General features: G+C 40.7%; 1 protein-coding gene across 1 annotated transcript in view; it reads right to left on the bottom strand.

Annotated features, from left to right (window-relative positions):
• PPP2R5A (protein phosphatase 2 regulatory subunit B'alpha) overlaps nucleotides 1-12646 on the bottom strand; it is a 70208-nt gene extending 57562 nt beyond the window's left edge. The window contains exon 1 of the mRNA XM_058539808.1: nucleotides 11761-12646. Within this exon, the coding sequence (XP_058395791.1) occupies nucleotides 11761-11941 (181 nt within the window). The 5' untranslated portion in view covers nucleotides 11942-12646. The remainder of the gene's footprint in view (nucleotides 1-11760) is intronic.
• Between the last annotated feature and the right edge of the window lie 650 nt (nucleotides 12647-13296).

Genomic DNA, 13296 nt, shown 5'->3' with positions numbered 1-13296 from the left:
TGGGGGACTAAAATGAATTTCTAATAGAGAGGCAAAAAAGAGTACACAGAGTCTAACCAATTCTTGATATTCCATAGTAATTCCTCAAAACTGCTAATTACAGATTATAACTTTAACTGAGTAATGACTCCAAATCATAAATCTAACTCTGACACAAATATGCTGAGTGATTAAAAGTTCACTTCATCTTTCTCAGAACTCATTCATAAAACAAATGTTCTCGAATAAAAATTTTCTATTACTTTAAAAATGGAGTACTAGTGCTAACAGGGAGACCCCAAAGAAGATCAGTGAAGCATTTTTATATCAGAAGAATTTAGGAAATAAAGATCCTCTGCTTTAAAGGTTCTTAGAAAAAAACCTATGTTCAATACTGGCCTACCTGCCCAGGACCTAAAAGAAATCAATATCTTGGTAAGGCTTCCAATTACAAATATTTCTCCTTTGCACTGTTAGAAAATAAGGTGCTAATTTTGCTTTAGCACAGGCAATACACATCTTCAGTTTAATATTATAGAGGAAGAATCAATAACCAATTGAGAAGACAGTGAATTATAAATGACTTGCACAAAAATATAACCTACCTGTTTTGGTTTCCCCATGAACAAAATGCTAAGTTTAGGGCTGTATGTAAACATTGCTCAGTTATAAGTCATAAAATTGTGAATTACTGCATGACATAAAATGGTGTTTTTCTTTAAATCAATTTAATAGTTTTTGCTTCGTTATTTCATTCAATAACTATTAAAATCAAGCACTGGCTACCTAAATGCTGTGGACGAAGATATGGATCTCAGGTCTTGGAGCACTTAACTTAGAGTCTAAAGGCAGAAAACTGCCAACTAAGTAACTCTAACCTTACTCATGCACTTATCTCAACATATTTTGTGATCTCCCTCACACACATCCCATCCAGTGTACATACCCATTCCATTAAATAGGGAATAGATAAGCTCAATTTGGCCAGAAGATCAAGCGGCCAGCATCCCAAACTATGGACATTTTCTAATAAACAAACTTGGAAATCTTGTAATCAATGTTTAAAAGTCATAGAAATCACCCAATGGGCACTCTGTGATTCACACATCTAAAAGTCTATTTGATATTTATATCTGGGTTTCCAAAAGACTTCTCAAATTTAAAATTTCCAAAATACAACTCTGGATTTTTCCTCTATATCTGGTTCCTTCTCTAATGTGTTCCCTCTCAGTGGTGGTAGACCTAGCCACCCAGTATTCCAAGCTAAAACATCGGGGAGTCATCCTTGACCCCTACCTTTCCTTCTCCATTTCCCCCCAAACAATTCATTAACAAGTCCTATCTAAGATATCTCAAATACATCTCTTTCTCTCCATCTCTACTGCTACCACCCTAGCCCAAGACATATCATGTCTCACCTAGCCTATTAAAATAACCTCCTAACTTGTCATCCTTCTAAAAATCTAGTTCTCCTACAATCCATTCTCCATCCAGCAGCTAAAGTGACATGCTTTTTTGTGTGTGTGTGTGAGGAAGATCAGCCCTGAGCTAACATCCATGCTAATCCTCCTCTTTTTGCTGAGGAAGACTGGCTCTGAGCTAACATCTATTGCCAATCCTCCTCCTTTTTTTTTTTCCCCCAAAGCCCCAGTGGATAGTTGTATGTCATAGTTGCACATCCTGCTAGTTGCTGTATGTGGGACGTGGCCTCAGCATGGCCGGAGAAGTGGTGCGTCGGTGCGCGCCCGGGGTCCGAACCCGGGCCGCCAGTAGCGGAGGGCGCGCACTTAACCGCTAAGCCACGGGGCCAGCCCAATGACATGCTTTTTTTAACTGTCAAGCTTTCTGAAAGAGATGTCCCTACCTACTGACTTGGCTTTCACAATTTCATTCACTCCTCACCTTACAGAAATTTCAAGTCTATCAATTCTCTGAAACACCTCCCAAGTCACCAGTGTTGCCTAAAAACTACCAAACCCATGGAAACTTTTCATTTCTTATTTATTTGACTTGTCAACAGCTCTTTTCACAGTTACCCCATACCCCCATTTTTAAAAAGATTATCTTGCCCTGACTGCCTTCTCTACTCTCTCTTGTCTTCCTTTGCCTCCACTCAAGCAGTCTCTCTTGCCTTACGGTTACTCCTTTTCCTCTGATCATCATCTAAAGATAGTATTCCTTGGCCTCTTCTCATTCCATACATTTATAGTGGGCAATTGTTTCTACTTGCATTGCTTCAAATGCCACCTTTAATCTAAAGACTCCCAAATTGTTATCTCTAGCACAGGTCTTTTTACTTAGCTCTAGACCCAAATATCTAACTTCCTACTAGACAGCTTCACTTCGATTTCCCACATGCACTTCTACCCGTCCAACAAAGAACCACTATCTTCTCTCAAATATGACCTTCCCCTCCTTTTCTCTTTCAGTAAATTGCTATCGTACCTCTAGTTGCCCAGGTTAGAAATGTATCATCATTGATTCTTCCTTCTCACCAAGTCCTGCCTGTGATACCACCCCATCCCCACTTAGAAAGGGCCACCTTCATCTCTTGTCTGGATCACTATGCCAGCATCCTAAGTAGCGTTCCTCTCTCCCATCTCCCAATACAATTCACACTACTGTCAGGAATAAACGCAGTACATGGCATCAAGACTATGACCTAGACCCTAAATGTTGCTCCAGTCTCTTCTCTACCAAGTTCCCTATTATAATATTCTTTATCACAGCCACATAGACTGCTGACAGTTTCCAAAATATGCTATGCTCACTCACCTCTGGGGCCACACATATTATCCTTTAGGTAGACCTCTTAGACCCCATCTGTCTTGGCCTAACACCTCTGGCCTTTTAGGGCTCAGTTTACCTGTCACTTTCTGCAGGAAGCTTTCCCTGATCTCTCTCCTCATGTACCAAAACTGGGTGGGGTCCCTCCCATACTCTCCTAGCCTCTTACTGCTTACTCTTAACACACTCATTGAAACTGCTTGCTTACATGTCTGTATTCCCCCAAACTACAAGCTCCTAAAGACATTTAGTTTGAAAAGAAAAGGCATTCATCATTTTATTCACTTTACTAAGTAAAGTTTTAATCTCTACAATGGTTCACCTAAATTTTAAGCACTATGGACACCAATGAGAGGAAAATATTTCTGTACTAGATTTTGAAAGCAAAGTATGTATCTAGTTTCAAACAAAATCTTTTTCCTCTGGCCAATTAAATGAAGAATGGTAGCGCAAGTTTAAAAAAAAAAAAAGCAGATACATATTCCTACAGAAGTTATATCTTATTTTACTTAAGACTTCAACAGATATTTATCTTTAGAAAAGTCTGTCTGAAAAATTATGTTAAAAAAGAAACAGTTTTGCTAAATCAAAATTCAGAGTTTACAACAAAAACTGTCTCATCCTTTTCACTTTATCAATTTAAAGGCATGGGATTAACAATGAGGTCAAATAATCATCAACTTCTGACAATAGCTATAATTCTAGAATATCCTTTACCAATGAGTGGGAAACAAAGGCAAAACCAATTAAACAGTGAAAATGTGTAATTTTTTAAGCTATGTTTAAGATATGATATGCCTGAACTACAAGTTCTAAGTCTAGTCATTAAAAAATTCTTGTTTTAGGGACCTGCCCAGTGGCATAGTGGTTAAGTGCATGCGTTCCACTTCGGCTGCCTGAGGGTTTGCAGGTTCGTATCCCAGGTGCGCACGGTGCGCATGGACGCACCGCTTGTCAAGCCATGCTGTGGCGGAGTCTCACATAAAGTAGAGGAAGATGGGCAAGGATGTTAGCCCAGGGCCAGTCTTCCTCAGCAAAAAAAGGAGGATTGGCATCAGATGTTAGCTCAGGGCTGATCTTCCTTCAAAAAAAATTCTTGTTTCAGACATTTAACATCTTTTTAGCTATTGTCTATACAGTTTATTCATTAACTAAGCAAAACCTGAGAGAGTATCTAAGAGCTTAAAAACCTCCTACTTTCCTCCCTACCTTAAAGAAAGCTTCTCTGAGGAAATGACAAGACAGCGATTTACTTAGAACAAGAGTGAAATTTACTGATTCTCAATGGAAGCTAAACTAGAATGACTTCTGTGGTCCCAATTCAGCACTGGGAGGAAGGCTCAACCAGATATAACATCACAGTAAGGGTAGAGCACGTGCAATTAGCATCACCATTCCAGCAGGAGGAGTGTGTTCCCAAGAAATCCCTTGCCTTCAGTACCCAAGTTAGAAATAGGTTCTCTGAATTTTATCACGTGAGCCTATCACATTCAGCAAACTAACCCCACCTCCAAAAAAAATCATAATAGGTTTCTTTAGGAAATCTGATCAAAATTGCAGGATTTCTAAAATTCACCATTACTCACTCAAACAGCCCAAATAAACAAATTCCTTCAGGGAAGAGTTCAAAAAGATATACATAAAAAGTAGGTTTGGAACTGCTTATTAGTCAATATCGTGCTCAGACAAGTAGAGTTTATTTTGCATAAACCTAGCCTGTCATGTAAAACTTTCAGCAAAGCATTTAGGTACCTTGTTACATGATAATGCACTAAAAGTAATTATATATTTAAAATCTATTCCTTTCATCTCCTTCAAGGACATCCTTATAAATAAAGATTGAGCCTCAAATTTAGAAATTACTGCAAACCAATTATTTCAGTTCATTTAATGTTTATATACCCCTGTTCATATCTGGGAGTCAACCAGTATTACCTGTCCACACAAACCTTACACAATACCTTTCTTAGCAAGATATCTATCAATAATGTTACATGTCACTTACACCAGTCATTTACAAAGCTCAAAAATACAAGAGCAAACAATCCTTGTTTTAAACCTACATTTACTATTTACTATCATGGTGTTAAAAACCCAGAATTTATTTACTTTAAAACCTTGAACCAGATTTAGGCACAAATATATTAAAACAAAAAACCAAACAAAACAGAAGAGAACCAATCTGCTGGTAGACAGCATCCAACATCACTGAAAGAAGCACAACCAATAATAACTGAGGGGGCGGGTGGTGCAGTATAAAGGGAAGAGGGCCAGAAGACAACCAATAGGTAATTTCTTCATCAAAACAGCGCTGCTATCTACATGTCCACGTTTATTACGCACAGAATACAGTGTTTGGTACCATAATGGGATATGAAAACACAGATGACTTCTGCTTTCACAAAAATGTTACCATCTCATTCTGGAGAGAGAATATCACTACATAACAACTGAAAGGCGCTGACTCAAAACAACAAATCAACAGATACAAGCATTATTCAAACTGGTTAGCAGAAAGGCCAAAGACAAAACAAGGATTTGTAATATAAGTGGCTCCAGGTCCTCGCTGCCCTACCTTCCATAAAAACCTGTGGTCAAGATTAAGATGATAGAAGTACAGACACTGGAGAACAACACTTCTTGATGCCAAATAAATATAAGGCATGACCAAAAACACAGTTAAATTCAAGAATAGTTCATTTGTTTAATACCTAATATTCAACATATACAGTAGTAATATTAGTTCTAAATCTTCAAGAAGCAGAACAACGCTTTGAGCGTATAACAAGTATGTTTTACACTCCCAAGTGGTTAGAATCATCATGTTGCCCTGAATGATGGGATTAAAACTAGGTACACCTCTATTGTATGTTCTCACTTTTACTTGACAGCTCAGCCACAGCTCCAAAAATCACAAAGAAAAATTGACCACCTAGTATCAATAATTGAGTTTTAATTACGATAACTACAGCAAAATTCAATAGATACAGAATTATCTCATCATACCCAAAACTCCAGAATCTAACAGCACTATCCCCTTCAGGAAAACAGCTGATTAGCCATAGGGGGCAGCAAAGTTAAGAGAGTGAAAAGTAAATAGCAGGAGGTTAAGCGAGGGCAGGAAATGTTAATAGGCTGGGCAATGAGCCCTGAGTATCAGAGGGAAAGGGACAAAGTCTCAATTAATGAATTAAATCACTAGATAGATAATGCTAAATTAGTGATTCCAACCCTGGCTGCACATTAGAAGCACCCCGGGAGCTTTTAAAAATGCGAATGCCTGGATCCTACCTTAGACCAATTAATTTAGAATCTCTTGAGGGTGGGACCCAGATACTGATATTTTTTAAAGCTCTCCAAGCACAGTCAGGTTTGAGAACCAGAGTGTTAAAACACATAAAAATAAGCTAGTCTCTATCCCCAGCTTTTTACAATTTAAAAAGTTAGACTTAAAAAATATGGGGCCAGCCCGGTGGCGGAGCGGTTAAGTCTGCATGCTCCGCTTCAAGCCATGCTGAGGCAGAGTCCCACATAGAGCAACTAGAAGGATGTACAACTATGATCTACTGGGGCTTTGGGGAGGGGAAAAAAAGGAAAAAAGGAGGAAGATTGGCAACAGATGTTAGCTCAGGGCTAATCTTCCTCAAAAATAAATAAATAAATAAATAAAGCACAAAAATCTATTTCTCAAATGTATTATTTTTGTTGATAAATCTGTCTTGGTCAAACAAAGAGGGAGAATAACTCATTAAAGACTAATTCATCTTTGTGATTTTTATCAAGGGAAAATGTTATTCTTACAAGTAAAAATGATTAAACTGAAGTTCAAAGTGGTTAAACAACTAGCCCAAAGCAATTGTGAATCATCAATGATGCAAGAGGACAACTCAAGTCTACTATTCACAGGATGGTGCTCTATCCCAATGATCACACTATTTTACTAAATACATTTTACTGGATTATCACTTTTTTCATTTAAACACTTCATAAAATAATCCAAAATTCAATCAAGAATCAGAGGAGGTAATAAAATTGAGGGGAAAAGAAATTTGACCCTAAATAGGAATTCTGAAGATGTTAAATTAGACTTAAATAGAAAAGTTTTTCCTTCACGTGAAGGCCAGCAAAGGACACTATATTTATCAATTTCTCTAAGAAGTATACCCTGAAAAAGTTTTTAAAAATTAAAAAAATAAGTCTTCCAAAAGAAATATGACATTAATTCCAGAAAATTGCCCTAAAATGACTAAAATGTCATTTCCCTTTGTAAACAAACATTTTTATTCACATTTTCAGATGAATTTCCACTCTCCTTGAGTGCCATCCCAATTACAAAATGGGGTTTGGGGTTTAGATGAAATGATATTAACTTTGAGAAGATCTATAAACCTTAAAAGTTGAATGAGTAGTGTTTTCCTCTGACAAAAAAGATAGTTATGAAACTTCAGATCATGTCAGTATTCCTGCTCCAGTTACCCTAAAAGACCACATACCTCAAGGAAAGAAAACAATTTTTTTTTCCCTAAAAGTAAGCAAGGCACTTCAAATCAGCACCACTGTTACTGGCCTTGATATCTCCAGTGGGACCCAGTTTCTAAGAATATATCAACAAAGAATCTGAGATACTTGGGAAGTTCTTTACCTCATCTCAAAGGGACCTGAACCTCAAAACCAGTTTTATTCTGTTCTTTGCTATTTACTGGTGTCTCCTATGAGAAATGCACATCTATACAATTCTACTGATGAATTCAATTTCTTTGCTTGGTAAAAAACTTCTAACTACAGTTTTTCAATATTTTAAAGAGTCTGACTCTACCCTATTTCCACTTCCACACTTATGCTGAAAAATGTTACAGCTTCACCTCACTTCGCATAAATCATATCTGAAAACTGATTATAAATGAAATCATACTTTAAGTACACTAGGAAAGTTTACTATTTATGTGAATCCTTCATTTAAAAAATATTTTTAATCTGGATTTTCAAATGTCAAAGAGAATGGCAGCTAACATTCTTTGCCTATTTTTAGGCACTTTAATTACATTATTTCACTTAATCCTCACAATCCTGGGGAGATAGAAGGTATTATCCCCATTTTACAGATAAGGAAAACAACTCAGAAAGATTAAAAATTTACCTTTGACTCAGGACTCACCCCAATGACCCAACTCTTCCTATCATACTGCTTCAATTTTCGTAAGGTAGTTTAACAGCAAAAATACTGAAATCATTTGACCTGCGTACCAGTGTCAGTTGCAACATCATCCAGATAAATAATCACAGGCCTGAAACTAAGCATTTAAGTATGAACTTTCTCTTTAATAAAATGGAAACAATACTGGTCTTGCACAGAGTTGCTAGGATGACCCAATGAAATATAACGTCTGTATAAATACATTGAGCTGTGGATTGTCACACAACAGCATTATCTTAGCAGATGTGCCAATAGCAAGGGATATCAGGGATTAGGAGCTACACATCTTTGGACTGTTTTACTTGTTATGAGCAATACTGTTTTTATAATTAAAAAATAAAGTGCAAAATACTTTGTAAACACTAAACGTTACATAAATGTAAGACATCTACTACTTTACCAAACCAATCCTTCCAGAGACTTAAACAAAATAGGTTAAACAGACTGAAAAACTTCCTATTCTGAATAACAGATTTTTTAGAAGTTAAAAGTTTCCTAACTGTTGGTTACCACAGGAAAAGTTTAAGGTAGAAAAATTAAGTCCTATACTTATGTAAATTTAAATACAGAAAAAATGATTGATAAGATGCTCCTACTTTTATTTTCTAGTACCTAGTTCTCAGAGGAGCTTACAGAATTAACATAAATTTTAAAAGTGTTTTGAAAAAAAATTTTTTAAGCTGTACAATGTAAGGTAGTTTAATTTTCAGGACCCACATAACAGTTTCTCATTTAAAAAGTACCCTCTTGAGAAGGTCAAATACCGTATGATTTCCTTCATTAAGTAGTAGATAATAACAACAATAAACAAACACATAGGGACAGAGAGTGGATTGGTGGTTACCAGAGGGGAAGGGGGGAGGGAGGAGGGTGAAAGGGATAATTCGGCACATGTGTGTGGTGATGGGTTGTAATTAGTATTTTGGTGGTGAACATGATGTAGTCCATGCAGAAATAGAAGTACAATGATGTACACCTGAAATTTTTACAATGTTATAAACCAATGTTACTGCAATAAACAAAAAATTAAAAAAAAAAAAAAAAAAGAAGAAATTCTTCTTGGGACGTAGCTTCATCCAGCGCCTGAGAATTCCAGCCTGCACCTCCTGATGGCCTGCCATATGGATTTCGGGGGGATCTAGGGGCTTGGCTAGCCAGACCCCCAATCGCATAAGCAGTTCCTTCCAATAAATCTCTTAATTATAATCTCAAAAAAAAAAAAAAAAAGTACCCTCTTAAGGCTTGTTTATTAAACACTTTCTATAACAAAACAGAGAAATTACTCTGAATTAAAATCTTGCAACCCACTTACTAAATGATTTTGCAGAAATAAACTTCTTATAGAGGAAAAAGCTGGATTATTTTGTCAATCCTTACCCATAGTATGCTTTGAGGAAAATAGGTGGCACCTTTCCAGTTTAGATCCACATGGAAAAGTGTAACATAAGCAGGTTGGGTATAAACACTTGAAAGATCTTGGATGCTCAGAGATATCTGAATCACTCCACAGTAAGATTATATTTCAGAGCAGGAAGAAAAATTCTCTTTCATATACATACTAAAGGGCTTTCCATTGGTTTTTGTTAAGGCCACAAATGGAAAAAACTACTACTGAAAGAAAAAGCACACAATGCTGTAGTATCAAGTATACCACTAAAGTACCAAGTGAAGCAACTGAATTGCAAAAAAAATAAATAAATTTTCAAGCATTTTGGCATCTGGAGTAAAAGCAGTTTTTCCTATTAGTGGGTAATCCAAGTAAGGGTCTTATATCTTCAATTAAATTTGCATAAATTTATCTTGAATACATAACTTTCCTTATAAAGAATACTATATTTTCATGCAAAGTATATAGAATTAATCTAAAATTCCAATTTATTTTTTTCTCTACTAGTGACCAAATGCTATAAATAAAACATTCAATGGCACCTTCAACTTGTTGAACTGTACACCATATAACTTAAATGATTACTAACTGCATATTTTGGCCAGGCTTTTAAGAACAAAATGTATTAAAGCTGCATCTCCTGGCTTGAACCAACCATGTTCAATATTCAATTATGTTTATTAAATAAAAGGAAATACTATATTAATAAGGACAAGACTAAGGAAGCACAATACCTTACTAAAAAGCAAATTAAATACCAAATAAAAACACTAGCAACAAACCTTCAAACTTTAAAAATTCAACAATTTAATGAAGAAAATCAATAATATAAAAACAACTATGATGTTTTATTAAGTTTAAAACTTAAAATCCATGAATAGTAATTCAATGTCCTAACTGGTAAAATGATATTCTTTGATGGCTATGACATCACTCAAGAATTAAAGTCTTGGCAATGCCTACCATTGTGGTTTACCACTGACTACGATACGTAATTTTAACAATTTTTGTATACTAAAGAGCCAGTGATAAATGCAAATAACACAAGATACACATATTTTAAATAAAACCTTCTTTCAAAAGCCAGTTTGAGCCTGGCTGTAGGATGTCCCTGATTTAGACATACCCCAAGAGGCAGGGCAGTGTAGGGTCTGAATGGGGTTCCAGAGCTATTGGAGGTCAACTGTGATTTGATCTGGGGTGTTCTTTAGAGTCCTAGCCAAACTAAGGCTGGATTCTCAAGCCCAAAGACAAATCAGAACCAGACTGGCCTTGAAGTGGATGAAATAGATTGAAAAATCTGCTGAACACTCACCTATTTTAGTATGAACTTCTAATTCCTTGGCCTTGCAAAGCAAATGATCTAGATCTCTATCAGGTTTCTTTTGTTAAAAGATTGTTTTAAATGTCTAGGAACATTATTATCTTGTTCCATGATGATTTCTATCCCATAAAAAACGATGACATTAAAATTACAAAATCAAAAGGTAGTAATTAACAAAGAATAAACTAGAACACCAGGAAACAATTTGTTAAAAATCCCCTAAACCTAGTGGGAAAAGTAAGCGAGCCAAATGGAGTGCCAAGTTCTCCTGCAAGGCACTGGGCACGGATACCAATGTGAATTACTGTACAAACCTACAAAGTCCCTGGAATCACCACTTGGCGAACCAAGTTCCCATTCCATTGCAAAGCAACAACATCTACTCCTTTATACTTCTCCAAATTTACCGTGTATATCTTCTCAGACAATAAAGTATTTTAAGTCTTTGTATTCTTTAAGCGACAGGATAACATTTAAACCTGACGACCCACCCAGTAAATAAGATATTACAATGTCAGGTCTTTAGGCTTTTTCTTTATAAATAAATCTAAAGGTCCGGTAACTCATAATTAAGGAATTAAGATTCCTGATCTGCGTGACTCTTAGGAACAATCAATAGGAAGGGGGGTTGAGGACAGAGTGCAGACGCTTTATAACTGGAAAAGTAAAGGACTAGGGAAGAGTGGCCGAAAAGAGGAGGTGGGTCTCGGGAAAGTCAGGGTCGGGAGGTAAGACCGCTTGTTAAAGCAAGATGGGGAAGGGCAAGCCTGGGGGAAGAGGGAAGAACTACCTCGCGGGACGCAGGAGAGTTCCAAGCTCAAGGGCAGGTACGCGAGCGCGCAGGTGTGGAGGGGTGCTGGCCTCCTCCAAGATGGGAAGAGTTAAGGTGAATCGGGGAGAGGAAAAAGAAGCAGGACTCTTAACACCAGCTCTGTCTGAATCAAAGGCGGGGTCGCCAAGGCTTCGCGGAGAACGCGACTCACACCTCGAGCCCCAGCTGGGCAGAAGGAAACCCCAGAAAGAAATGGCCCTGCCGGCGCGGCGGCGAGCCCGTGCGCTCCCTCCCAGGGCTGCGCGCTCGGAGGTTACCTTTGAGCTGGGGCAAGGGGTGCAGCTCTGCCTGGCTGCCCTGGCTGCGGAACTGCGACGAGCCCTGCGAGCGCTTCTGCCTCTGCGCCTTGCGCACCGATTTCCGGGTGAAGCCGTCCACTTTCTCCGAGGCCGAGATGGCGGCGCTGGCAGCCGCCGCCGGCGGCGACGACGACGACATCTCCGCGGCCCTGGCGCTTGGCAGCTCCGGCTGCTGCTTGCGCGGAACGGGCAGCGGCAGGAGGAGGAGGCGGGGGAGAGGCGCGGAGAGCTCGCTCCCCGCCGCCCCGTCCCCCCGGCCACACCGCCCTCCCGCTCCCGGGCGCCGCCGAGCTTCTCCTCGCCGCTCGCCGACGCCTCACGGCCACATCGCAGTGCCGGAGGTTCCTGGTCCCCGCCGCGCGGCGAGCTCCCGGGGCTGACGGAGGCAAGGGCGGGGGCGGAGGGGGGTGAAGAAGTTGTTGACTCCGGGCGCGGAGGGCGGGTGGAAGGGAGCCTGAAGTTTAGACAACTGAGGCAAGGGCGCGGGGCTGCGGGCGCCGAGCGCGCCTCTCGTCTCTTCAGCCCAGGTCGCCGGCCGGCCGGCCGGCCGGCACCTCAGTGGGCGCTGCCAGCGCAGCCTGCCCTGCCTCGAACCTCCTCCCGAGGCGCAGCCATCGCGGGTCCCCTCCGAGCCGCCGCCACCGCCGCGGTGCCCGCTCTTCCCTGTCAGCGCCGGCCCCTCATCCCCCGGGGCGGGCACCCGCCGCCCCGACCCTGGGCACGCACACAGTCGCTTCTCACGGCGCGGAGCCGTCCGGACCCCCTCCCCCACGCGCTTCTCCGCCGCCCACGGAGAATCCCCGGCGAGCCACCGCTACAACTTGAGAAGCTGGCGGGTACAGGCAAGGGGGGAGTGTGTGTGCGTGGGCGCGCGCGCGCCAGGGCGCGCGGCTCGGGGGCGGGGCCTCGCAGGGAGTGGGAAGGGAGGAGATTGACTGACAACTTCCGCGGGGTCCAGCCAGCCTCTCAGATGCTCGGGAGGGAGTAGGGGGTGGGAAAGCATGCCAGCTCCCTCAGCCAATCGCAGGGCTAAGCGGCAGAAACGGAGTGAGGCGTGGCCTTCTGGAAAGTCAATCAAGCTGGGGGGACAGGCAGAGGAATGAGGCGTGGTTGTGTGACGGACTTCGGCCACAGCCAATCGGAAGTGAATACGACGAGCGGCGCGCCGCTCGCGTCACAACAGCGCAGTGAATTCTCTTGGCAGGAAGGTGAAGTGCCTCTCCATCACCAAGTACATTTACACGCCTGCCCGAGCGCTCCAGGCTATAATTGCTCTCCAAACAGCCTATGAGAAGACAAGAAGAGTGGAGAGGGCTAGTTTAGAGAGCAAAATAGAAAGCCCCTTCCCTTCCCTCTCCTCTCTGCTGGCCAATGAGGAACCGAAGCGATAGTGAGGGTTGGAGCGGGAAAGAGCGCCAGGTGTAACGTCACTGAAAAGGGGCGGAGCAAAGGTCAGGTGGGGGAACAAACAGCGGATTGACGGGCGAAGGAGCC

This window comes from Diceros bicornis, chromosome 4 (genome assembly GCF_020826845.1).
Source record: "Diceros bicornis minor isolate mBicDic1 chromosome 4, mDicBic1.mat.cur, whole genome shotgun sequence".
In the NCBI taxonomy this organism is placed as follows: Eukaryota; Metazoa; Chordata; class Mammalia; order Perissodactyla; family Rhinocerotidae; genus Diceros; species Diceros bicornis.
Note: the sequence above shows the minus strand (reverse complement) of the source record. Positions and strands in the feature narration are given on the sequence as shown.